Source organism: Mesocricetus auratus, unplaced genomic scaffold (genome assembly GCF_017639785.1).
Source record: "Mesocricetus auratus isolate SY011 unplaced genomic scaffold, BCM_Maur_2.0 Super-Scaffold_100019, whole genome shotgun sequence".
Taxonomy (NCBI): domain Eukaryota; kingdom Metazoa; phylum Chordata; class Mammalia; order Rodentia; family Cricetidae; genus Mesocricetus; species Mesocricetus auratus.
Window position 1 is genome coordinate 11,018,690 of NW_024429200.1, and position 26,790 is coordinate 11,045,479.

A 26,790-nucleotide genomic window follows, 5' to 3' on the forward strand; every position below is an offset into this window, starting at 1 on the left:
AGCAAAAACTTAAGTAAATCTTTTTTCTTAACCTCAATGTTTTTAATCTCTTAATTCTTTTTGAATTCCTTTAATAAATCTAGCTTCTTTGCTGATACTAGTCCCCATTTTCGCGGGACGGATGGGACGGCGGTGTTAACCTAGGTCATTAGACTAACCCTACTCTGCGCCACCCGGATGGGGCTTACCTGACGCCTTATGAGTGGGCTCCGGACTCGTCGCGCCTCTGCCGTCCGATCGGTGGTCTGTAACTCGTGCCCCACGTTGGGCGCCAGTTGCGACCCCCGGGAAGGGACCCCCGACCCGCGGGGGTGAGGTGATGAGGGTCGCTACTAATTTAGTGGGCCTTCACGAGCAGATCCGATCTGGAAATTGAACTTCAAGAGGTTAATGGAAACAGGCTCAAGACAACGTTCGCTGATTAAGAGCCTTTATTTTTTGGGGCGCGCTGGAACTTATAGAGGAAGGACCTCAGGGGGTGGTACAAGCATGTCAATCAAGTCTCAATTCAAATATACACCAAATACGGTAAAGACAAAGCTGTAATTTTCCATCAGTCATTAGTTGCATTCCACAAATGCTTGTCAGCATAAGTCAGGTGCAGGAATTAGGGAGGGGTAGGAAGTATACAACAGAACACCTTAACCTTTTGTTAACAAAGACAATTGCTCTGTAAGGGTACTTCCCTCTGGCTAGGCGGGTGGGCTGCCCTGTGTAAATTTAACTTTAATGGTTAGCCTTTTCCTTTGTCTCAAGGGCATGTGTGCTCACAGTCACGTAGGCGGAAGGCCAAGAAACGGTTGACAGACTCCATTTTGTTCAAGGTTCTAGCAGTCCCCAACAGTACTAGCTGTTCTAGAACTGGCTCTGCAGACCAGGCTGGCCTCAGACTCACAGAGATCCTCCTGCTTCTGACTCCCAAGCACTAGGATTAAAGGTATGTACCACTATGCCCATACTCAAGCCCAGCTCTGATCAAACTAAATAAGTCTTCCTGGAGTTTTGCTACCCTGTGAGTCTAGAGTCAGTAGTAAAAAATATGGCTTTGTCCCAAAAAAACCAGCTACCCCCCCACTGTCCCCATGGACTTGTCCTTTCCACCCCTGCTGAAGGTAAGTACATAGAACCAAGGGTCATGGCTGGTAGTGTTGAAATTTATTCTATCACCTGTTAAAACAGTAAGGAAGACTTTGTTTGTTGGAGATCATGACTATAGTAGTAGGAGGGGCTAGTTTTTCCCTTGAGGCCAAATGCAGTGAAGACAGTAGGTTAAGGGGATCAATAGATGGAAAATTACTAAGAGGAAGCAAGAATCTTGTCAAGGACATATCATCATTAATCATATCTTGATAAATGCGGGTAGGACAACTTGTCTCTCTGTTAATGTTGGTTCTGGCAGGGCCTAAGAACCAACCTAATTTTTTAAAAAGGCACTGAGTCCTAAGGGTGGTTGCCATTGGATATGGCAGAAGTGAGGTCCCTATCATCAATTCCTGTCTCAGATCTCGGTGTCCTCCCAACACTTAACCTGAACCTACACCTGCCCTATCCACCACAAAGGTGGAACTCTAGCTCACACCAAGACAGACTTCATCCCTGAAGTTAATAGTAAGAGAAACAAAGACTGGAATCAGCTGGAAGCATGACAGAAAGAATTACTTGGCTCTAGACCCAGAGCTCTAGATGCTGAAACCCACTTTCCACGTCTCCCATGGAACGCCATCTCTAAATAAACAAACAAACAAATCTAAATCACTAATGGATGCGCAGTCTAAGAATTTGTGTGCAAGATGAGAGACAAACCCATTGGGACATGAGGCAACAAGACCAAAGGGCACACAGGATCCAGATGCCTGGCACCGTTTTGTTGGTTAGTATTGCGTGAATGAAGGAACTCAAATCCATTGCTAACTCTGAAATGCTGCACTGTTTAAAACAGCGATTCTCCTGGAATCAACCTAGACGCCCCTCAACCAATAGATAAGGAAAATGTGGTGCATTTACACAATGGAGTACTGCTCAGCAGTAAAAAACAATGGCATCTTGAAATTTGTAGGCAAATGGATGGAACTAGAAAAAGCCATCCTGAGTGAGGTAACCCAGACCCAGAAAGACAAATATGGTACGTACTCACTCATAAGTAGATATTAGACATAGAGCAAAGGACACCAGCCTACAGTCCACAACCCCAGGGAACCTAGATGACCCTAAGAGAGACATACATAGATCTGCCTAGGAAGGGGAAATGGACAAGATCTCCTGAGTAAATTAAGAGCATGAGGGCAGGGAGAGGGTGGGAAGGGAAGAGGGAGAGGGAAGGGGAGCAGGGGAATGTATAGCCCAATTTTTTTAAATGGCAAAAGAAAAATGAAACAGAGGTTCTCAGTCTGAGGATGTCATATCAGATATCCTGCATAACAGATATTTACATTTATTATAATTCTTTTTACTTTTTAATGATTTATTTATTCTTATTTTATGTACATTGGTGCTTTGCCTGCATGTAGGTCTGTGTGAGGGTGTCAGATCTTGGAGGTACAGACAGTTGTAAGCTGCCATGTGGGTACTAGGAATTGACCCCCCCTTTGGGGGGCCCCCTGGAAGAGCATAAAGTGCTCTTAACCACTGAGTCATCTCTCTAGTCCCCTACATTACAATTCTTAACAGTAGCAAAACTACACTTATGAAGTAGCAATGAAATAATTTTATGGTGAGGGTCACCACAACATAAGGAATTGTATTAAAGGGTCACAGCACTAGGAAGGTTTAGTATAAAGGGGCTAGCTGGTCATGACAGTCCATGTCTGAAACCTGGAATCATAGCATTTGACACACTGAGACAGGAGGATCACCTGTAGTATGTAGTGGGACCCTAGTTCAAGAAAAGAAAGGAAGAGAGAGAGAGAAAGAGAGAGAGAGAGAGAGAGAGAGAGAGAGAGAGAGAGAGAGAGAGAGAGAGAGAGAGAGAGAGGATATGAAGGAGCCTTGGAAACATTTCACTATGTGAAATCAGCCCCACATACAATGATGAATGCTATGGGATTTCGGGTACCTGCCCTAGCAAAATTCATAGACAGGGAGTACAATAAAGGTTATAAGAGGCTGGGGGTGGGCAATGTTGATTTGCCAATTAACGAGTGAGCAAGCATCTCAACTTGCGATGATATGAAAAGCTCTGGAGATGGATACTGGTGATGGTGGCACAGCATAGTGAATGTGTGTAACACTATTGGGTTGCACACTTAATACTAGTGAGTTGTACCCTTACAAATAATCAAGGGGCCAAACACAATAGTGCACACCTTTAATCTCAGCACTCGGGAGTCAGAGGCACATGGCTCTCTGTGAGTTTGAGGCCAGTCTGGTCTACATAGAGAGTTGCAGGACAGCCAGGGGCTACCTAGAGAGACTCTGTCTCAAAGAATGACCAAAGGACAGTTCTCCCTCAAGGAGCCCATGCTACACTTTAGTCTCTCTTACTTTCAGGGATTTCTCTTCGGAAAGCCTAAATGCAAACTCTTGGGTGGATCTCACTTTCTTCTGAGCTACTCTCATTCTTTCTCTCTATCTTTTTAAGGATTTGTTTCATGTATGTAAGTGTTTTGCTTACACTGATACCTGTCTGGTACCTGTGGAGGTTAAAAGAGAAACATCAGATTCCCTGGAGCCAGAGGTTCAGATGGTTGTGAGCCACCACATGAGTGGTAATCAAACGGGGTCCTCTGCGAGAGCAGCCAGTGCTCTTAACTGCTAAGCCATACCTCCAGCCCCATGTCTCTTTCTCTTAATCCCCGGGCTTAACCCAAATATTAAAATATCTTTGTTAGCCACTTCCCCTCCAAAATCATGGAGAGTTGGGTGTGGTAGCATGTGCCTGTGATCCCAGCACTTTAGAGTTATAAACAGGAGGTTCAAGAGTTCAGGCCTAACCTCAACTACCTAAGATGCTGTCTGAAAAGAATACAAACAACAAATTTATATCGTGTGAAACTTACTACATTAAAAAAAAAGGCTCTTGGGAATAGTTCACTTAGAACAGGTTAAAGAAAAAGACACAGGTACAACACAGGGACTTGTGGCCTTGGGACAACAGAAACTGAAGAAACAGGAGCTGAGAATGAAGCTCAGTGGGAGAAGTGCTCACCCAGCAAGGGCAAGTCCCTGGGTTCAAATCCCAGCCCCACAGAAGGCCAGAAAAAGGAATAACCAGAAGCCAGTTTTGCTTTGCACTACAGAGATTTTAATGGTGTTTGTCTGTTCTGCAGATCCCTAATAGGGGTGGTCTCGTACATGTTCCATGATGGTCTTCAAGCCAAGCCAGGTCTCTTCTGCTGTGGGCAAGATCTGCTTGGCTGGCAGGAGGAAACCATAGACACCTGTATCTCTCAGTTCAAAGGCAAACGAGTATTTGATGCCAAAATCATAGGCCCAGTCGATACTTCCACCACTGGCTTGGTCTGAGGGGCAAATGGAAATGAAATCTGATTACACTGTTCCTGTTAACCCCCAGCATGATCAAAGATAATCCGGGCCCTCTAAGCACGGGCTAGAGGAACAGACATAGTCTATGAGGGGTTCATGCCTATGACAGAACAAAGCACAAAAGTACTTTAAAACTAAACGTGTTCGACGGACATTGGTGGCGCACGCCTTTAATCCCAGCACTTGGGAGGCAGAGGCAGGTGGATCTCTGTGAGTTTGAGGTCAGCCTGGTCTACTGAGTGGGTTCCAGGACAGTTTCCAAAACAATACAGAGAAACCCTATCTTGAAAAACCAAAAAAACAAAGCAAAACAAAAAAGCTAAACTAAAAGTGTTCAAATGGACAGTATGCTTAGCCTCTCTTTGGTGTCATCGAGGAGCTTCTGGCTGTATTAACCCACTTGGAGCTTTGTTTGATACCCTAACTGGCATCTTCCTCAGCTTAGGGAGGCCACGGCATTTCCTTCTCAGAAGGCACACACATTGTTTTCTCTAGTGGAGTAGAACGGATTACAGATCAAGTGAGTGACTTGGTCCCTGGCCTCAGGGGACTCTCAGCACAAGGGTGGAGCAAGCTCCTCCGTGATGTCAAATCACGTGCCCAACACTGGGGATCATGGGTAAGCCAGTACAGTCATGCACATCTGGACTAAGTCTGGCCATTGATGCGGCACATGATGATGTAATACATGATGAAGAAAGATGGCATTAGACTACAAAGTCCTCAGGCATTCATGACTTGGAAAAGCTAAGCAATGGACTGGCCCTGAAGCCCCTCCCAGGGACGACAGGTTGGGATAGAGTTAGAGGAAGCCACCAGGTACCTAAGGACAAAGACCAGGGAGGCTATTGCAGGGATGACTCAAGGTGAGTGTTGTGAATTACAAGTCACCAAGTGTTGGGAGCAGAAGTTTTTAAATCACAGATTTTTGAGATTTTTGAATATCTGTATAGGCATAATAATATCTCTTGGGGGTGAACCCTAATCTAAAGGTAAAATTCATTTGTGGTTTGTATGTAGCTTATGTATTCATAGCCCAGAGATAACTATCACCACTGTTAGTGTACCTGAGCTTTGACTCAAACCTCTCATGTAAGATCAGATATGGAATTTTCCACTCGTGGCCTTCTCCTGGCAGGGGAAAAGTTTTAGCGCTGGAAGCACTTTGGGTTTGAAGTCTTCAGATTTGGGATGCTCAACCTGTAAAGCCCAAGAGTTTCTATGACTAGTGACTTTCCTTACCCACAGCAGCCACCACAGCACCTAGCAAGCAAAAAAACACTAAGTGGTTACTGACTGACTTCAGTGGATCCTCGTGAGTTCCAGAATGACCATCTTGTACCTTTGGCACAGCCAATCTCACTAAGAGGGTTAGAGAGGATAGACAGTCTGGGCTTCAGACAGAATCTTGATCCTGCAAATCACTAGCTGGTGATCTAAAGCAAGCCAATGTATGTCTAGGTTCCAGAAGATGCGTGTGTCAAGTGGGAATGAGTTGCAGCGGGAACTAGACGTGAAAAGGCAGAGTGTACAATTACAGGACTTCTTTGCACTCACTAGACACACCTTCCAGTGGCTCCTTTTGTGCCTATCTCAGTCTGAGGAGGCACTAGAATTGTCCCTATTATACAGAAAAAGAAACTGAGATCAGACCATCTATGTAGAACAAGCATTCAGTAACCAGCGCCTGCCTGACATGCACTAAATCACGTGTTCAATCCCCAGTACTGGGAAGAATACAATCAACTGAGTGTCAGTTATTATGATAGCAGTCATCATCAGTAAATGAGTAGGACCTGGTCAAGTTAGATTACATCAAAGATCAGAGACGCATGGAGGAGAGCATGCCTCCAGCCAACATGAAGAGTTAGCGAACAGTTTTATCCCGCGTACTATCTTTTGAGTCTCCCAACAGGCCATTTTACAGATGGACAAAAACAAGGGAGGGTAAGTAACTGGCCCAAGGTAACTTGGTTCCAAAGTGACAGAACTACAATTCAGATCCAGGTTTCTGTCTTCCGGGGTTGTATTCTTTCCCTAATTCTCTTCTAACTCTTGTGAATATGTGAAGCTCTTCAAAGAAGTTGTCCAGGAAATGTCTCACCTACCAAAGATGTGCAGCTGGCTGTCGCTTGCAGGGCAGGTGCTCAGCCCAGAGCTGCATGCCAACCTGAGTCACCAGGCAGGGGCTTAGTTCCTAGAGACAGTGCTTCTCCAGGTTGGGTGAGGCAGGATCCCAAGTCAGCACTGGCAGGCTTGCAGTCAGGAGTTGCATAAATGAAGGACCAGGTTCTAAGGGATCATACAGCAAACCTGAATGTGACTGACATTTGCTTACTGGAACTATCATTGATACCTATGTCCTCAGCAAGAAAAATATGCTAAACCTCAGCCTTCCAAGGTCTACAAGGCAAGGTAAAAGAAAAACTTAAATCCACTATAATGAAATGGATGAGGCATGTACGGGGGCTTCAGGGATCCAGAATGGTGTTCTGCTGACATCTATACTCCAGCCTCCACCCCAAGGCTGCCAAACAAAGACATGCCTTTCTCAAACTTGTTGTCATCAGGGTCCTAGGTTAGGTCCACTTCTCTGTGTCCACTGCCAATACGCGGGAGCTCTGGATAGTTGGTTCCCTGAGTGCTGGAGATATGGCCCAATCAATAGAGTATGTTCCTATTATATATGAAGTCCTGGGTCAGCACCAAGTGAACCCATAACATCCCATACTGCAATCCCAGCACTCAAAACTCTAGGGCAGGAGGATTGGATGTTCAAGGTCATCCTTGGCTACGTAGTAAGTTCAAGGCTAATCTCGAATACATGAAACCCTGTCTAAAACAAAACCAAAAGAACAACAACAAAAAAAAAAAACAAAGGTAAAATCAAGTCCACATGGAACTTGGTTTTGAAAGTCTCAGCAACTGTTTGCAAATCAGTCTTAGAGAACAGCCTAAAGCACAGATAATTAAGACTCCCAAGCCATTTGTTCCCACTAGGTGGCTAATCTCGCAATGAGAATATATTCCTAAAGGGAGCTTATAAAATATAAATAGTAACATCATCTTACATAAAATTGGACAAATCCAAGGACACAATAACTGAGACTTATCAATAAAATGAAATAGCAAATAACTAGCATGTAAATACAAAACATTCTACAGGAAGAGACGTTCACCTTAAAAAGATATACACAGGCATTGATGACAAGTAAGTATGTCTTTTCATCGACAACAACAAAAATCATTAGTAAAATTGAACATACGCTAAACAATGATTTTTTTCCTATAAGCTTCTTTAGTGTAGTGTAGATAACAAAGAAGAAAAAGAGAAAGGAAGGAAGGAAAAGCAAAGCCAAAAGCCCAAGTCTAAGAAGAGAAACTTCCATGACTGATTATATATCTCGGACGTGCTTTTTGAATTTCCATGAAGCATTCTGGACTTATGCTTTCTAAAACTCCCATTAAGAAAGCCACAAGTAGGGCGATGGTGGTGCTCACCTTTAATCCCAGCACTCGGGAGGCAGAGGCAGGACATATCTCTGTGAGTTCGAGACCAGCCTGGTCTACAAGAGCTAGTTCCAGGACAGCCTCCAAAGTCACAGAGAAACCCTGTGTCAAAAAAACAAAAAAGAGAGAGAGAAGGAGACCCTGTCTCAAAAAAAAAGGAAAGAAGGAGAGAGAGCAAGCAAGCCTCAAGGGGCCGGGCGGTGGTGGCTCACACCTTTTGTCCCAGCACTCGGGAGGCAAAAGCAGGTGAATCTCTGTGAGTCTGAGGCCAGCTGGCTCCACATAGTCTCCAAAACAGAAAAGCAAACAAACGGAAAAGAAAACTGCAACTAACAAGTGGGTATTCCCACAAACGCTCCCTCACCTCCCCCATGGCTGCGGCTGTGTCAACATGCAGAGAACAGGTCCCTGTGCTCCAGCTGACTCCCTGTTCCTGCTCTCCCAGCTCCTTGGCATCCGCCTTGCGCCAGTCAGTACGCGCGCATAGATTTACGTGTGTGCGCATGCGTCTTAAAAATGAAGACCAGCCTCCCCCACTCTCCTGAACCTGTTCTTGCTAAGGCCACTAATGAACTAGTGACAAAATTCAGTGGAAAATGTTCTTTCCTGTGCGTTGACCTTTACATGGCCTTTATCATTTTATCCACTGTCTCGTTTTTTAATAATTGCTCTTTCCCCTGGTTTCCGAAACCCTAGGCCCCTCTGCTGAGCTCCCACTGCCTTTCTCCTCTCAAGGCTCTTCCCACTCCAAACACCTCCTTGCTTCGCTGTTAAGGCCTTCTCCAGACACCTCTCCCTACTCAAGCTCCCACCTGCGGTGTCTCCCTCCCTCCCTCCCTCTCTCCCTCCCTCCCTCCCTCCTTCCCGTCTGCAAAATCTCAGGCCATATCATCGGAAGGCTGCAAATCCTACCAGTACTTCGAGCTCAATGTTTCTATTCTACAACCCTACCCTTGTCTTTTCAATGATCATCTTTCATGATCCAGAATGTCCCTCTCCGTGAGTGGCACAACCTTCAGCAAGAGACTCTCCACTGCCAATAAAGAACAGGAGGCCAATGGCTTTATGTCCCAGACACTGCCCACACCAAGTGCTCCAGCCCTGACTCCTCCCACTCCTGCTGGGGAACGCATCTCCTTTCGGTCCATGGCCGTGAGCCTCCACTCTGATGCTTCACTGAGAACTCCAAATGGCTTCCGGAATCCTTCGAATTAAACTCAGAGTCTTCATATAGCACACCAAGTCCACAACCCTCCAGTTTCTTCCTCACACACTCGCTCTGGTTCTCAGAGCCCTTGGTGCAGTTTCCTACTTCAGTACCCTGGGATCTGACTAGTCGGAATGGCCGCTTACTCCTTTGTCTCTTCTTGAGCTATGCAATGGCCAGTCTTTAAAACCCCACTTTCTTCCTATGTGATGTTTCTCCAGAGCATTGAATTGCCCACCCCAGTTTTATGACATCTTGAACCACGCATGACCTACTATGGCACATGTATACTAATGTTCCTTTGAAGTCCTGTTCATCTCTCTTAAATATGGCCTCTGAGCAGGCAAGATGGTTTAGCACTTGTTGCAAGTCAGATGATCTGAGCTTGATCCCAGGAACACAGAAGGTGGAAAGAAAGAACTGACTCTCACAAGTTGTCTTCTGACCTCTGTGTACACACACACACACACACACACACCACATATACACATATACACGGACACACACACACAATAAATGCCAAAGCAATTGAGTTCTTGGTAGGTTTCCTGCATCTCCAGTACTTGGCACCATGCTCAGCACATGACAGATGCTGAATGAATGGATGTGTGCTTGAGACACGTGCTCTTCTAGTTTCCAAAGGACCTTTGGGCACAGGAGCACTGTGGAAATGGACACTCTCTCTCTGTAGCTTCAAGTTTCTAACTTTATAAGAAAGGTGCATTTAAATGGTTCAGAATTCAGGGTGCACTGAGACCTTCCCTAGTACCCACTGGAAGGCAGAAGAACTTCACAAAGTCTGAGAAAACTTCTAGATGTATCCCTGCATCGTCTTCCTTTTCTCCCCGTTCTGTGTACAGACAGCGGCCTGCCACAGCATCTTTCCATCGAACCATCCAGGGGTTCTCTGTTGTCGCTATTTGGCTTGTGTTTGAGTTTTTGATACAGGAAACTGAACCCAGGGTTTTTGAAACCAGAACCCTGCATGTACTAACTAAGCACTTGCTCTACCACTGAACTCCCCAGTCCCTAATCATGTTCTCTTAAAGGAGCCACGTCCAAAGATTGTGCATAACAGCATTGAGATGTAAGGTCCTGGCCAAGCTTAGGAGACAGCACAAAACTCACACATCCAGGAAGTCCTCTGTTATCACACAATAAATATTTGATGGGGAGCCCAGAACTACTCAGGGAAAACCGTCAGAGCTGGGTTCTGTGTGTGAAGGACTAACCCCTTTCACATGAGGGCATGAGGCCATTTGTACAAACGTGGATCGAGTTAGACACTTACAGATGACGGAACAGATCGGCCCCACTTCGTAGCTGGTACCATGCAGTTTCTTCAAAGACTGGGCAGCCTTTTGGGCCAGCTCATCCTAGAAGTAAAAGGAGTGGGTAAAACTTGTCTCTTGAGAAACCAGTGGGAGAGTGGAGACCTGGGGAGGCCTGGTTAAGGAGACTCCTCCGCTGACTGACACAGGAGCACACTGTCCCTTTGCTCTCAACCGTTTCACTAGAAAGTAAACACCCGCGCTGTTCCCCTGCCTTCAAACACGCAGCATGGCGCAGCGATTCTTTCATTAACCAGAGAAATAAAATCACCAAGTGGTTACAGGTGTTTGTGGCCAGGCCTGAGAACCTGAACTCAACCCCTGTGACTCTCATGGTAGAGCAAGAGAACCAACTCCGGCAAGTTGTTCCCTGACTTCCACACACACACGCAAAATAAACAAATGTAGTTTTAAATTTTCTAGAAAAGTGAGCTGGCCCAGTGGTGGTGGCGCACGCCTTTAATCCAGCACTTGGGAGGCAGAGACAGGCAGGTCTCTGTAATATGGAAGCCAGCGTGGTCCAGGGTGAGTCCCAGGGCAGCCACACCAACACAGAGAAACCCTGACTCAAAAAAAAAAAAAATTGAGTGGGCTTAAGGGGCCTAAAGAGAACACACATGTACTAACTTCAGGGCGTACCTGAGAAGTTGGTTTTTTGGGGGTTTTTTTTCCCTCCAAGTTGATCCCTACACTGGCTTATTTCCCTATGATTGTCTCTTTTGCCAAGAAGCAGAGCTCAGCAAGATATTTTCCATTACTCAAGGTTTCCAGTTTTGACTGATTGAGGCTTTACTGTCCTTGCTAAGGATAAATGTAAGGTTTTGAACTTGGGTCCAGAGAAACAACTGTACAAATACCAGACGGGAGAAACCTGGCTCAGCCGAAGCCTCAGAGAGCCTGGGGGTTCCAGTTGTCAATGAGCCCAGAGTGAATCAACAGCAGGTGCAACTGCCAAGAGCTAACTAAGGTGACCCTCAGCTGCACCCCTGAAACCGCACGGCAGGCCAGGGTGGGGTTGGGATCGCAGTTACAGCCCACTCTGGGCTTTACGTTCACTTGGGGCTACCTTTTCAGAACACAGACAACCAAAGCTAGCGTTCAGGAGACAGCAGCTGGGAAGGGAGTTTGGCCCCATATTGTTAAGTCCTTAAAAGAATCATGATGGTTTGGAGGAGGGATGCAGTAAGGGAAGATGCTGAGTAATTCATAGATTCATCTCCCCAGAAGGACGAACTTCCATCAGTATAACCAGATGATAAAGCGGGGCTTGGGGGGATTGTCTCCCCCCAAGCAGAGAGAGAAAGCGCTGACCTTCAGCCCACTCCCGGATGATACGGGCTCCCTTGAAGGCAGAGAGAGCAGCCCTAGGCTGCAAGTTACGTAGCTATCTCCACACGCTGGAGTACAGGATCTAGACGACTGAAGGCTATCTAGGTGGAGATGTACGCCTTGAAAGTAGAGAAGAGACCTCAAGAGGGAAAGAGCTGTTTGAAAGGCATGAGGGACAGTGGTGGAAGGGGGGGGGGAGGGGAGGGGAGGGATGGGGAAGAGTGTGGGGACAGGGATCAATGGAAACTATTTTTTCAATGTCATAATGAAACCTTATACTTTATGTACTAATTTTTAATTAAAAATAAATTATATATTTTTTAAATGGAGCAGACAGTACATTTAGGTTCCTTCCAACTCTGACATTTTCCCCAAGATGTCACTTTGGTAAGAAGGTCCCCTTCAACCCTGAAAACTGTCCTAGCAAGTCTAAAGTCCAACTGATCCAAGGAAGACACATTTGAACTGGTGTTATCTATTCTATGGCAGCCTGTGGCTGCTGACAAAAATCTATTTGAAGGTAAACTGTCCAAAAGGTTTCAATTCCAGGCTTATCCCTAACAGATGGGTTTCAAAATCAAGCCTAGAAGCCAAATTGGAAATATTTGCACATTCTCTACATCTGGGAATAACTGTTGCTCAATTGTGAACAGCTTCCTGAGAAGCTACCATCTGACCCAAGGCTGCAGCCGATCTGTCTATTTCTCAAGTGAGAAAGATGACAGAAGGAACCGAGTTAGGGAAGAGAGCGTTTTAAGCACACCAGTACACTGTCGCGTTGGGGCACAGAGCCAAAGGCCCCAGGTGAGTGACAGGGAGCTGTTTTGCCTAGCACACAGCACCTATCTCGCAGTCCAAGAACACCAAGTCCACATCCAGCGAGCTGATCAGGAAGCACACCCTGGAAATTAACGGTGGCAGGCTCCTCAAGCCAGTCACAGTGGTGCATACCTGTAACCTAAGCACTCAAGAGGCTGAGGCAGGCAGGGGAATCCGAACTTGGTAATTTTAGAGCCAGCCTGGGCTAGGCTACCTGAAGTAAGAACCTGCCTCAAAAAGAAAAAAGAAAATCAGATTCTTGGATCATCTATGTTAAGGCAACAGAAATTTTATGGATTCTTTTCACCAAAGAAACTCAGTTTACGATGGGCATATGTCTCATTGCCTTCATAACCGGTCACTAGCATGCCTCTGCCTGGGTACCTAACTTTATGAATGGAGCTTAACCTGTCCAGCCCAACAGATGTAGTTGTTGAAATCAAAATCACAGTGAAGGAACTCACCAGCTCAGCAAAGCTGTCTGACTTGGTGCATTTATAGCCGTAGGGGAACATGAGAAGCTGGGAGTAGCTGTGCAGGGTAATGAAAGCTTTGATTTTGCCGTGACTCTTGATGAAGTCCACTATGGCTTGCACTTCAACTTCAGAGTTGGCCTTGGGTCCACGGTATGAGTCGGAGCAAGGGTTACTACTGGCGCCAGGTCCTGGGGGGGATGAAGAAGACGCCTGGTTAGAGCAGTAGCTAAGAAGACACTGCGGGGTGGAGGTTACCAGGTACATGAATAAGTTTCTCCTGTGGAAACCAAAGAAAGCCCACCCTTGTGTTAGGGCAAGTCTCCTCCTCTGAGGATACGGCAGGAAGCCTAACCAAATGTATCCTGGACACATCTCTTCTTTCAAAATATGGTTCCTTTACAGCAGAAAGAGCTACCAGATGAGGCTGTCTCCCCTGAAGAGCCCCTGCACTGCGTGGGAGTTCTGTAAGTTCATTTTCTGGGACCTCTTCCAAAACTGTAGAGCCCAGGAGCAGAGGTTTCTGTGCGCCTACACTTCCACGTCACAAAGCCGCAAATGTGAGGAACCTCCGGCGTTCTATCTGCCCTAAAGAAATCACAGCATTTGCCAGGGCCACCTTTGGCCTTGGTTCTCTCAGCAACTAGAGTTGCTCAAGAGAACTGAAATGGGGGTCACTGCAGGCCTGGCAGGGCCGAGAATGCTTGAGACTCCCTTGGGGAGCAGGTGGGGGCTGAGATTTCCAAGTTCTCCGACTGAACTGGGCAAAACCCATGAAAATATAACTTCTGCTACCTTATGTTAAAACGATTTAAGAGTAACGTTTCGAGGGGAAGTGGCATCGAATTACTGGATACAGCTCAGCATTCGGGCTCTGGTGCTTTGATTGCATTTTTCCCATGCACAAAATAATAAGAATAATAAATTGCTAAAGCAATGAACGAAGTTTCACTCATGCATATCCCATCGCATTTCCCTAGTGGGTCCTGTGCCAGTTCTGTGACTCTCGATAATTCATTTGGTTTACAAATATTTAATGATTGCTCTCTGTGTTGCAGACTCTGTGCCAGGCATTAGGAAAAAGACACAGCATCCATCCAGTGTTTGCAGCGCTTAATCTGCATTGTCAACTTAACTGGATTTGGAACACCTAGGAAACAGACCTCTGGGAGATCCTGAGGTCTTTCCAGAGACATTCAACTGAGGAGAGAAAACCCACTCTAAATCCTGAATGTGAGTGGCACCTTCCCACAGGCTGGGGTACTTGGATGAATACAAAAGGAAAAGGAGGGGGAGCCAGCTGGTCGCCAGCACTCATCTCTCTCTGCTTATTGACCAGGGACACAATGCACCCACATTCTTCATGCCCCTACAACCACCGCCATGACAGAATGGTCCTCCAATCGCATAGCCTAAACAAGCCCTTCTTCCCTTGAGAGGCAGTTTGTCAAGTATTCAGTCACATCAATAAGAAAAATAACTAATGTGCTGTTGTTGGAAGCTAGCAGGAAAAGCAACAACAAATTTCAACTCTGTGATTTGTCAAACAGAGGGTTAACTGATGCCTGAGAGCATGAAGAACACCCAGCTAGCTTGCAAACAGAAAAGCTGCAGTCAACACAACCAGATGAGCAAGCTGATGTTTTATCTTTGACTCTATTTCAAAAATCCATTTCTTAACTCCGTTTGTACTTTTTTTTTTTTTTGCAAGTTTTCCTTCTCGAAGCATCTACCAGATGATGTAATGCTTGTCTTCCTAATAGATCCTAACCCCCTCTAGCGGTTGGTTCGGCGCTTCCTGTGCTCCCGCCATTGTGCAAAGCCTGGCTTCTTCAGCTCCGAGGCAGAACTGTGCCTGCTGGGAAACCCAGACGCGAGGCAAACCATATGAAATGCCGCCTGGATCTGTGACAGGGCTGCACTCTCTCCCGTGAAGGGAGAGAATTCAGTGAAGTGTTTCAAAGGGTTTTAAATGACTTGAATCATAAGTGGACTAAACAGGCTGACGGCACTGCAGAGCCCCTGCAAACCAGTCAGTCGCCCAGACTGCAGTCTGACAGTCCCTGAGGACCACACCGCGTGCTCACCTCCGAAATTTGCATCCCAGTTCCGATTAGGATCCACACCAACACAGATGCTTCCAGACAGTTTAGACCGGGTCTTTCGCCACATGCGGTTCTTTAAAAATCCAGCCGAATACGAATACGGGGGAGGAAAGAAAAGACGGTCATCCCCTCTGATCAGCGGCGTTCTTTTCTCTTGCTCCCCACATTCAGAACTACACAGTATCTCTTTTGCCCACAGCTGTCAAACGGCCCCCACACCGGGTTCACTTTATGTATTTCCTCTCTCAAATAATGCCTGCCAAACCATGTTCCATAAAACGTGACTGTTAAATGCTAGCCACTACCGCAACACAAAGGGAAAGAGATGGAATTTCTGAGAGAATGGTTTGGGAAAATATGGGGATAAATCGGTAACCTTACTATAGGACTGCCAAGGGTGTTTAATGTTTTAATGTTTTTTAAGAACCTCTGAAAGATCAGAGGCAGCATTTCTCTGGCTTGCCTGTGGATCCTATATTCATGCTGTATGCCGGGCTTTGAGCAGAGAATGCATGTCTCTTTGAAAATGCTGCCGTCATTGTCATCGTTATCTGCTCTCTGGAAGAATAAATTGAAACTCTGATTCGTTCTGAATATACGTGAGGTCACAATGCCACAGTGGTATTTTTGTCATGGTACATTATGGGGAGGGAGCCTACCTAACTCCTTTTAGTGATGTTACAGAGGATTTCTTTGACAAATTGTGAGTAAAAAATGCTTGACTGCATTGTACCACCTACTTAAATCCTGTTGCAATCCAATTGTCAGCAGGTAATATCTGCCTCCACTTTTCTGTCAGTCACACGTACCCCGCACACACAGACACGCGCGCGCACACGCACGCACACATCTCGGAGATAATTGGGGCAAGTCTCCTAGGTGACTCACTGTGACACACAGCTCTCTAATAGTCCAGCATCACAGCTGAAATAAGCTCTGGCTGAGTAGACACGTAAAGACATCGAGTGTCGGAATAAGTGACTACAAACACCTCCCTGTGCCTCATTCAAGGCCACTACTGAGAGAGTCAGCACCTTGCTTAGAGTAAAGCAAGACCAGAAAGATTACTTTTGTTTGGTTTTTCCAGGTTCCTACATGCCTTCTTAAGTCCTATGAATGAACAACAAAACAAAACAAAAAAAAACACAAAACAACAACAAACAAAATAAAATTAAGTGGCTTACAGAGGTATGGGAGAACACATAACCATCAGGGTTTGTGACAGGCAGCAGGAAGATATCCAGGTTTTTCAGAAGGGAAGTGATGGATGGATCAGTTCCATAATCAGAAGCAAGCTGGGTAGAGACAGAGTTTTGAGTCTTGCAAATCCCCTTTTGCCAGAAAACGCGATGCAAAATACTATGGCTCAGTGTTTTTGTGGTTTGGTTTTTGTTTTGCTCTGTTTTTTCCAAACATGAATTAGGAACCATTGTTAATCAATGGGAAACTTCCAAATCCCTTGCAGAACAGTCTCCTGCAGCTTAATACACTAGTGTCCATAATTTCTCTTTCCAGTGACAATAATTTTCTTATATTAAAAAAAGTCAGCTATCATTTATCTATTAGAAGTAGCAACACTCTCTCCCTGTTATTTGCAGTGACGCTTTTTGCAATGGTATGTGTGGTTTATTTGGATCTATGAGCCAAATTATAAAAACTTAATATTCCTTAATCCTCCCATGGGATGACTTTCCAAAAGAACTCAGGACCAACATCAGATTCCTTAAATAGGCCAGGGTGTTGCTGAAGGTATGGAGAAGTGGTTAAACTCCATTTGGGGAATTACATTTTGACTGCCATCAATTGCAAGAGAGTTGAAGTTTCTGCTGGATTAAAATTTATTCATTTCCTGTGCTCAGTCATCCTAAGGCATTACTATTCAACTGTTAAATATCCATTTCATAATACCCTAAAGGTAACCGCATTTTAATTGAAGGGAAAAATGTATCAGTTGGCATGCACGTGGTTGCACACGCTTCAGTGATCTGATGTGGATTGATTTCCTTTGCTCATGAATTAACATTCTGATTTATAGTGTGTCATTTTGGAATTACTTAAGAAATAGCAGCCTAGGTCACACCCAGTATCGTGTCCTGACTCTTGCGCCAAGGACCATGTGGGAAAAAGAGACTGCTACCTCCCCACCTCAAAATCAGATCTGGACAACATTCAGAGTGACCCAGACACCCTCAGCTCGTTTCACTTTAGATGTGTAGGTCAAAGCAAGCTCTTCTCGCACCTATTTCCATTCGCTCTCTGAAGCCCTTTCAAGATTTAATAGGAGAGTCACCTCCCTCAAAATAATAAGCTTCTCTCCTGGTCCTATGCTGAAAGTCGACACCCAGAGGCCTTGCCGGCCACCCTTTTCAATTCTTCCAGCTTGCTGTGTTTTTAACGGGGGGGGGGGCAGGGACAATAGCACACGGCAATCCTAGATGGGTAAACCAAAGAAAAGAAAACTTAGCAGATTCTGTTTCCTGCCAGGGTTGTAAGGGAAGGATTTGCTTGAGAGTGCTTGTGATCAGGCCCACCGGCACAGTGTGTGTTTACTCAGTGAGCCTAACTCCCGAAGGACAAAATACGAGAAGAATTTTAAGCAAAATGACCTTATTTGCTGTCCACAGTGCGGTAGCTTGTGTAACCCACTCTCGAGCGTGGATGCCCGCATCTAGCCAGATGGCTGGCTTGTCTCCTCCGGTGCTGAACTGCAAAACAAGCATAGCAATGGAAACAGCTTCTCCCCAGTCTGCGGGCGGGCGCCTCTCCCCGGGGCCTCTCTGTCCCCTTCCTGCTCTTGCCCAGATTGAGAGAACAGGAGGAGACGGACAGGTGACACTGGCTTGTTTCTTCTGTCAGTTTGTTTGGTGTCTTTCTTTTAACGAACGCTTAAAGGGAGATTAACAAGCAAAGCAAATTTTTCCTCCCTTGATGTTTGTGGAAAAAAAAACACATCACAGGTAATGTAATGGAAATACGCTCACGTGTTGTTAGCCAGGGAAGAAGCAGGTTTTGGATAGCATGTCATTCTTATTTAAAAGACCAGTTCACAAGGGAGCGAACACAGGAACCAAATAAACAAAACGGACAAAAATGAAATTGTGAAATTGGAGCTGCCAGAGCTTGCCTCCTTGCTGGTTGGTTGGTTCCTCTGTTTTCCAATGTTTATGCATGGATTATATTATTTTAGTTCTAAGAATCTCATCAGAGCTTTCCCAGCCCTTAATGAGAACAGGACAGCAAGTCCCCACGGTGCACCACAGAGTTTCAGTTTTATGATCTAAGTGACTGGGTTATTTGGAACAGTAGCCTTGCCAATTGGATCAGTAAATAGGGAGGAAAAGATTATTTTTGCACCATCAGGTTCTATCTCTGTGCAGCATCCTAAGCACAACAGATTAAGGTAAATGAGAAATGCAAATTTTTGCTAAAAATTTTACATTTCACGGGTTTGAGAAAGTTTTAGTGAAAAATGTGTTGAGCCTTTTCCTTCAAAGTGCTAAGATGTAATATGCATGAAACTTAAAACAAACAAACAAAAAGTGTCTCAACCACCAAATTGTTTGGAAAATCGAAGGCCAGGAAAATCCAAGGCAGGGAAGAATTTGGAGTTCCCTGACTCAGCGGTAGGCCAGCCGGTAAGGAGCTGAAGAAAGCCCAGGCCAGCCGTCCTGCAGGAGGCTAGCAATCCCTCCCAGGCCAGCTCGGGGAAACCGCTCTGGAAGTCCATCTGTCCCACTTAGTCAGCTGGTTCCTAGCCACGACGTTTCCAAATTTAGTAGGGCGTTGTGACATTACCTCTCCCTCACACCCCCCCTTAACACACTCTTTCTAGGAAGTCTGGGGAAACAATTTTCACTGTTTTTCTGAACAAAGTGCAAATGCTTGAAACTATCAGCCTGAAGACTGTTAGCGGTGACAGTAGCAGCGAACCTTAGCCGTTTTTCAACTGTCACCTTAAAAAAAAAAAAGCCTTCATTCCAGGGCAATACCTTTGCATTTAGTTGTCTGTCATCCTCAGCATACTGAGAAACTATTTTTTTTAATGTGCAGGCAGTTGCTAGGTTTTTTTTTTTTTTTTAAGAGCTGGCTTTAAAAGAAAAGAGATAGGAAAAGAAAAACCCGCAAAGAACTCCCACTTCGATTAATTTCCCAGTGCTCGCCTTCCCCTCCCCCGCGCCCGCCGCCTCTCCTGCTCGGCTCCAATTGGCGCATTCGGCCCGGCTCCCCGCGAGCGCATCTATCAGGACACGAGCATTAATTCTCTCCTGCAGACCTGCGTCAGCGTGCAGGAAAAGAGAAAAAAAAAGAGAGAGAGACAGAAAGAAAAGAAAGGGGGGCAGGCGGTGGTGGGGATGCTCAAAACCAGCAAAGACCGGTTAGGAAGAAAAAAAAAGAGAGAAAGGGAGAAAAGAAAACCTGCTTTGCAAGCCGAGCCGGGAGGAGCGGGATTCTAGAAGCGTCCAGAGACGGGAAACAAAAGTCTCTGCCCCCTTTATACCTTGAGCACATTCAGGGGCCGATTTTCAAAAGATGAACCTATATTCACTTTGCTCACTAGACCAGGGTGCTCAGCCACGAGGTTATCCATTTCTTGGTAAATCTGAAAGGTTCAAATGATAAACAGGCATATGTAATTTAGCGAATGCAGCTAATAGGGTCTTCCCGCCCCTCCGCTGCCGGCCTCTCCGCGTTCCTGCGGCTGCTGGATGATGAGTCACTGTGAAGAGAGAAGCCATCTTGCCGCAGCACAGCCGGTTCTTTCCAGTTCTGTGCAAAGTAAAATGGCACTTGTCTGGTTTGCCTGTAGCTTTTTTTTTCCTTACCTCTAGACCCTGTCCAGCAGGGAAACCTTTGGCCCTCACCGGCAAACCGCGGAGGCACCAAAGGATTATGTGGGTGGCTTGTTCTACAAAATACAGCTGCGCTAGTGCAGGCCCCGGGGACAATGGAGACATCCTCCAGCCACTGGCTACCCCGACCCCAATTTTGAAGGCTCATTGAGATTCCGTACGTTCTCCACACATCCAGGCTGCGGCCATTACAGAGTCGGGGACCTGAAAACAGTATCCAGCTGTCGCCAGCATTTGCTGTTGGCAAGTTAGGGAGAGCACGCTTTTGTATTCTTTCTTCTAGCCAAACTAGGACTATTTTTTTTTATTGAGGGGGATGATTTTAGGAAGGTAATAAGGCACATATATTGCATGTATTTATTACACAGGTGACATTGTTCCATGTTCAATTGCACTGATATTTCTGGCAGTGAAGCAAAGGAACAAACCCATTCGAGTCATATTTTGCCCCCAAATCGCTTTAAATAGGTCTTACCACTAAATAAATTATGGCAATCAATTTTAAACCTCTTCCTTTGGAGACTTAGTGTCCCCCTTACCCTCCTATTCAGTCAGACAGAGCGGATAAATAGACCTGTCCCAGCTTCCGGAAAGGCTCTGTGTCACATTAGTAAGTGCAGTGCTGTCCCTGTACCTACACAGCAAGCAGCCCATGGCCCAGACGGAGAAAGTCCCAGAAAGGCAGAGACTGGCGTGACCTTGGATCAGTGTGCAGTTTGGGAGCCTCCGGATGTACACTCATACCCTTGGGAAGGTGGGAGACAGCAGACTCCAAGCGGCCCCTGACACATCCAAGACCATAATAGTTCATTGTCACTCTTGAGTGACTCTGTGAAGCCTGTGCAGCTTCAAAATCAGCAAAGAGCGCTGTGGGAAGAATGGGAAAGAGCTATTTGTGGACTCACTTAAACTTTCTGGCACCTCCAAAATAACTGTGTAGCTGCTGGGGACTTCAGTTCCTGCATTAAGCAGGCACTGCCCATGAAATCTGAGGGAAACTTTAAGACGCTAGGAAATAAAAGGAACATAATATCGAGGTTGTCAGATCAGCACGTGGAAGCAGCCTTGTCCTCAGGGAAAAGAGGGACTTGCTTCTCTGGTCCTCCTCCTGAAATGCCTACCTCGTCCAGGGTATGGTAGGCCCCAAAGTTGAAGCTACCACTGCGCTCTCTTCTCTGGTTGAAAAGCATTTCTTCACGCTCTTGATCCAACAGAACCTGAGAGAAACCAATTCTGCCGTTAGTTGCCGGCAATATAATGGTGTGTGCTGACTTCGGTCCCCCGCACCAAGCTTTCCTCATTGTGTGTGTATCTTGTCCACGGGCTCTGGGTCAGACACTTCTCTTACTACGGCAGTGCTCTGAAAAGGGATCGGGTGTGCACGGGCTGGGGGCCAGACAGCAGCTGCACACAGAGGGTGATAGTACTTAGAGGACCTTTAGGCCGCCTTGTGGCTGGCTCAACCTGCCTTTCTGAGTTAACCTCTAATTAAAAACTAATTGAATCACAGATTGCTTTTCTTCCATTTGCATGAAATGCGAAAAGGGATAGGAGGAGGAGGAGTTCACACTGCAGGGAGACCCATGTGATGCTTACAGGTCCCTTCCCTGGCAGCGTGGGAGAGGACCAGGAGGCCTCTGGAAGGCTGCTCTCGGGCATACTTACTTGAACGTCTTCAAGCATGATGGAATAAACAATCCCCTGGGACTCTAGGAAAACTTTGACCGCCTGGATGTTGACAAAAGGAACTCGGACATGGACTGCCTGCCTGGGGATGGTGGGTGATTTCCAAAAATCAAGCTGAAAGGATTAAAGGGCTGAGTCATTCTGGGAGAAATAGAGAGTTGTACCCTGATGGATTTCAATAATGCAACGTTACCTAGTTTATTTTGAGTTTACAAAATCAGAATCACTCTGGAATCGCTATTATAGAGCAACAAGAATTTCTCTGTATCCAGGCATCAGCAAATACGTTTTGTTTTTAGCACACACATCTCATGGCTAGATATTAAAACTGGCAGAGGAACAGATGATCTTAAATTACGGAAGGTCTTAAAAAATAAGACTCAATCTGGCACTCAAGTAGTCCAATTCATTTCATCATGGGATATTAATGCCATAAATTATTTAAGAAGGGAAATAATGAATTAAAGGTGTTCAGCAGAGTTTCAAAGTAGCTTTCACAACTTCCATCCTGTTTTCATTCTTTCAATATTTTCTGACTGTGAGAATGAGCCACAGGGAGAGAAGACTATCTGCTCAGTGCCATGTAGTTGGAACTAAAGTCCAGGTTTTGGGAACCCAAGCTCCAAGAATCAACATCCCATATTACCTCAAAGGAGTCAAAATATAGTCCAAAATAGATGTCAGTCATGCTGACTTTACTTCCTGAAAGGAGCAAACGTTGATGCTAGGACAAATACCTGAAGATGCTCTTCAGCCTCCAACTGCACCAGAGTTTTAATTTGCTCTTCATTACTTGGGATGATCTCAAGAACTTGGTCTCTAAGAAATATTAATCACAGACACGACCTTAAATGCAAAGCTCGTTCACCGTTTCCTGCGGCTCTATGCTCCCCTCAGCCTCTGCATGGAGATGAATGCGACAGTCAATAATCTCTTTCACAAGCCAGGAGCTAATAAATTGTACACTGACCCACATCCCCAGAACGAGGAGGTGATCAAACGGCTTTATTTCCTCCAAGGAAATGTTATCTAAATAATAATTAAGAAGTCTACCTGCTGCTTGCAGGAAGCTTGCCATTAAAGTTTCCTTTCCTTGAGCTAATGAGTATTTGTCAAACAGCACCTGCTACTCATAAAGCACTGGCTTTTAAAACTTGTCTGTTCCTGCTTTGCAAGGAGGAAAAGAAAGGAAGAAAGAGGGAAAGGAGGATAATTAACTTGGTTCTTGGAGTGGAATGAGATCCACATCTGGGGATAAGTGAAATTTTCTAGGGTTTTTTTTTCTTCTTCTTTTCTTTTTCTTTCTTTCTTTCTTTTTTTAAATTGCTCTTTGTTTTAGTTTGTGACTGAAACTATAACATGGTACCATCTCCAGGTCTCAAGATGTAAACAAACTCGGGTCACAGTTAGCAAAAACTGAGATCCAAACAAATCACTGCTCTCCTCTCTCTCCTCTCTCTCTCTCTCTCTCTCTCTCTCTCTCTCTCTCTCTCTCTCTCTCTCTCTCTCTCTCTCTCTCTCTCTCTCTCTCTCTCTCTCTCTCTCTCTCTCTCTCTCTCTCTCTCTCTCTCTCTCTCTCCTCTCTCTCTCTCTCTCTCCCTCTCTCTCTCTCTCTCTCTCTCCCTCTCCCTCTCTCTCTCTCTCTCTCTCCCCTCTCTCTCTCTCTCTCTCTCTCTCTCTCTCTCTCTCTCCCTCTCTCTCTCTCTCTCTCTCTCTCCCTCTCTCCCTCTCTCTCTCTCTCTCTCTCTCTCCCTCTCTCTCTCTCTCTCTCTCTCTCTCTCTCTCTCTCTCTCTCTCTCTCTCTCTCTCTCTCTCTCTCTCTCTCTCTCTCTCTCTCTCTCTCTCTCTCTCTCTCTCTCTCTCTCTCTCTCTCTCTCTCTCTCTCTCTCTCTCTCTCTCTCTCTCTCTCTCTCTCTCTCTCTCTCTCTCTCTCTCTCTCTCTCTCTCTCTCTCTCTCTCTCTCTCTCTCTCTCTCTCTCTCTCTCTCTCTCTCTCTCTCTCTCTCTCTCTCTCTCTCTCTCTCTCTCTCTCTCTCTCTCTCTCTCTCTCTCTCTCTCTCTCTCTCTCTCTCTCTCTCTCTCTCTCTCTCTCTCTCTCTCTCTCTCTCTCTCTCTCTCTCTCTCTCTCTCTCTCTCTCTCTCTCTCTCTCTCTCTCTCTCTCTCTCTCTCTCTCTCTCTCTCTCTCTCTCTCTCTCTCTCTCTCTCTCTCTCTCTCTCTCTCTCTCTCTCTCTCTCTCTCTCTCTCTCTCTCTCTCTCTCTCTCTCTCTCTCTCTCTCTCTCTCTCTCTCTCTCTCTCTCTCTCTCTCTCTCTCTCTCTCTCTCTCTCTCTCTCTCTCTCTCTCTCTCTCTCTCTCTCTCTCTCTCTCTCTCTCTCTCTCTCTCTCTCTCTCTCTCTCTCTCTCTCTCTCTCTCTCTCTCTCTCTCTCTCTCTCTCTCTCTCTCTCTCTCTCTCTCTCTCTCTCTCTCTCTCTCTCTCTCTCTCTCTCTCTCTCTCTCTCTCTCTCTCTCTCTCTCTCTCTCTCTCTCTCTCTCTCTCTCGTGAAAATCACATCATGGCAGAAAAGAGAAATCCCCAAACTGGCAAGCATATTGTTAGAAAAGCGTTTGGATAGAAGAGCCTTTTGCTTAGTAACGGAGCCTTTTCTTTCTCTGTTTTCCTAGCAGGCCGGACTTCCGGTTCATCGGTGCTGATGGAAAGAAACGAGGCAGCGAGGCCCGGTAGAAGGGCTGAGGACCGAAGCCAGACCCTCACATGCCGGAACCACACAGTTTCCGGTGCACTCTAGTGCAAGGTCATTCAGACCCTTCTGCCTACAAGCACCCGTCTGCCAGAAGTGGCCTGAAAATTCCTCCATTTGGGTCTCATCACTTTTAGTTAATGCATGGACTCCCGGGAGCCCTCCTTTAAAATAAGGTGCTGGGAAAAGTAACACATTAGACTGGTATTTCCTGGTGTGTTGTTTAGTCAAAAGGGGAGGGGTGTGACAAAAAAAAAAAAGGAAAAAAACCCTCTCAGATTTCTAATGCATACACAGCGGTCTAAAAACCCTAAAGTACATTTAACTCTGTAATTTCCAAATTGAATTGACTAGCTATTTTCATGAAGCAAATTTATTAGACTGGCCCATTAATTCCCTTAGAATACTCTCCAAAAATGTTCCCCAAGCCCCATACAGAACTGTGGAACCAGGGCTGATGTGGGGGACTCAAGCCTGGCACTTAGGAGGGAAATGCAGAAGGAAAGTTACAAGCTGAGGGAAGGGGGCAGGGCGTGGGGGGGGCAGAGGGTCAGCCTCAGCTATATATGAGCTCCGGGGCTGCCAGGGTTAGACCGACAGCCTGTCTCAAAAACAAACAGCAGAATCAAAGCATTTCTGAGCCAAGATGAGTCCTAAAGCCAGGCGAGACATTAGCTGGCAGCTCTAGCCCTGGGTTTCCTAGTCCCCACGGAAGTCTGGAGGACAAGGACTGACAGCAAGGGTAGAGCCCAGAGAGTCAGAAGTGGGTGGGCCCGGGGCACCTACTGTGACGCCTGAGGCAAGTACAGCTCTCCCCTGCTGCCTACCAGCCCTGCATTCTGACCACGGAGGGACATGGGTAAAGTCAGTCTTGTGAATTCATTTTACAAAATGGAGTCATTCCTGTCACATCCCACTAAAATGTCCTCGAAGGCCATGGGAAAGAAAGAGGAACAGGTCTCGAATTCCCACTCCCGGATGTATCTCACAGAATCCTTTCCCCCAAACCAAAACAAAATAGACTGTCCTACCGTTAAGGCCATTGTCACTTAGCAAATGAAGGAACTCCCAGCTATAACCTTAAGCCTAACTCCACACAGTAACTGCCCTCTCTCTCCAGTCAGACAGAGCCTGCCAGCTCCCACAGGCATCAGCAGTGCCAAGGCACTACCATTCAAGACACATTTCTCTGTCATAACAAAATCCCCAGCTTTTCCTCTGTCCTCTGTACACAGAAGAGGCCACCACAGACTGTAGCTGTCCCAAATTACAGCTTTATTCTTTATTCCCAAATAAAAGTTCTCTGTTTTGGCTTTAGACAGTTTCCACTCATTTCCTCCTTCCATGGTCAATCACATCTTCTTTTGCCAACTCCTGTTTTTCCCACTTTTCACACACACACACACACACATATACACACACCACACACAAGCACATATACACACACCACACACAAACACACACACATGCACACACATATATATACACACATGCACACACACTTACACAAGTACACACACAACACACACACAAACACACACTCACAGTCTAAGAGAACTCTGATAACACTGAATGCAGGACCAAGTTACAAGCATCATGAACCAGGTAAGTAAAATTCAAATAAACACTAGAAAGTGTCACTTACCCCACAAATGTTTCTTGACAGTAGACATGCCCAAACAGGGCACCCAATAACAGGATCAACCTCATGCTCAAGGCTTTCCCAGAGTCCAGAGTTCAGAGCCCTCCTGAACTTTATAGGGAGTTGAGGGTTATCTCTTGGCCCTCTGAGAATTCAAGGGATTCCCATATGGTAAAATTCTCACCTGCAGGTGACATTCTCAAGGTCACAGATACCAGGGTATGGTCTTGCCAGTCTGTATATTTTCCCTTTTTAGAGTGAGATAATAAATATCAATAGAAAGAAAACAAAATTGCTAAAGCATACCAAGGACAAATCAGACATTTATGATTTAGAACATAAAGTGCCACTAACCCTGCTTGGTGATGGAAACCAGATTAATAGACCCAGAGGTTAAAGTCCTTTCTGGGTCTCTGACAAAAAGGAAGAAAAGAAAGGGCAAAGCATTTATAGTAATTACTTGGCATCCTGTCTATCAGATCCTATTAGTTTGCTCATTCGTTTATTTTCATAGTGTTTACCCTGAAACACTGTAGTTACCCAGTCCACATCTGCTGAAGGTCCCAGTAGATGTGGCCTGGTCCAGCCCCCGCTCTACATTAAATAAACAAAACAGA

The 26,790-nt window shown here is 45.8% G+C and overlaps 1 protein-coding gene across 3 annotated transcripts; it reads right to left on the reverse strand.

Annotated features, from left to right (window-relative positions):
- Window positions 1–313: 313 nt before the first annotated feature.
- Window positions 314–26,322, reverse strand: Cpa2 (carboxypeptidase A2). Of its 3 annotated transcripts, XR_005869731.1 has the most exons (12): window positions 26,177–26,322; window positions 22,530–22,611; window positions 21,772–21,906; window positions 21,228–21,323; window positions 19,755–19,856; window positions 17,863–17,961; window positions 16,441–16,551; window positions 15,239–15,329; window positions 13,143–13,342; window positions 10,491–10,575; window positions 6,591–6,774; window positions 4,319–4,457 (listed from the first exon to the last, which is right to left on the reverse strand). XR_005869731.1 is itself a non-coding variant. In XM_040728646.1 (11 exons), the coding sequence occupies exons 1-11, from the start codon at window positions 26,239–26,241 to the stop codon at window positions 349–351; spliced, it is 1,083 nt and encodes a 360-aa protein (XP_040584580.1). In that variant the 5' UTR covers window positions 26,242–26,322; the 3' UTR covers window positions 314–348. The 3 variants fall into 3 exon arrangements, 2 of the variants coding, with proteins under 2 accessions (XP_040584580.1, XP_005086526.2); XM_040728646.1 differs by lacking the exons at window positions 4,319–4,457; window positions 6,591–6,774 and adding an exon at window positions 314–365; XM_005086469.4 differs by lacking the exon at window positions 6,591–6,774 and having other exon boundaries at window positions 4,218–4,457; window positions 26,177–26,315.
- Between the last annotated feature and the right edge of the window lie 468 nt (window positions 26,323–26,790).

What these genes read in the sequence shown, in the direction of transcription:
- Cpa2 (XM_005086469.4), bottom strand. Translation starts at nt 26,241, where the DNA reads ATGAGGTTGATCCTGTTATTGGGTGCCCTGTTTGGGCATGTCTACTGT. An exon ending in AGGCTGAAGAGCATCTTCAG is followed by an intron (nt 21,907 to 22,529) that starts GTATTTGTCCTA and finishes TAATCCTTTCAG; the next exon opens with CTTGATTTTTGGAAATCACC. An exon ending in CAGACAGCTTTGCTGAGCTG is followed by an intron (nt 10,576 to 13,142) that starts GTGAGTTCCTTC and finishes TTTTACTTCTAG; the next exon opens with GATGAGCTGGCCCAAAAGGC.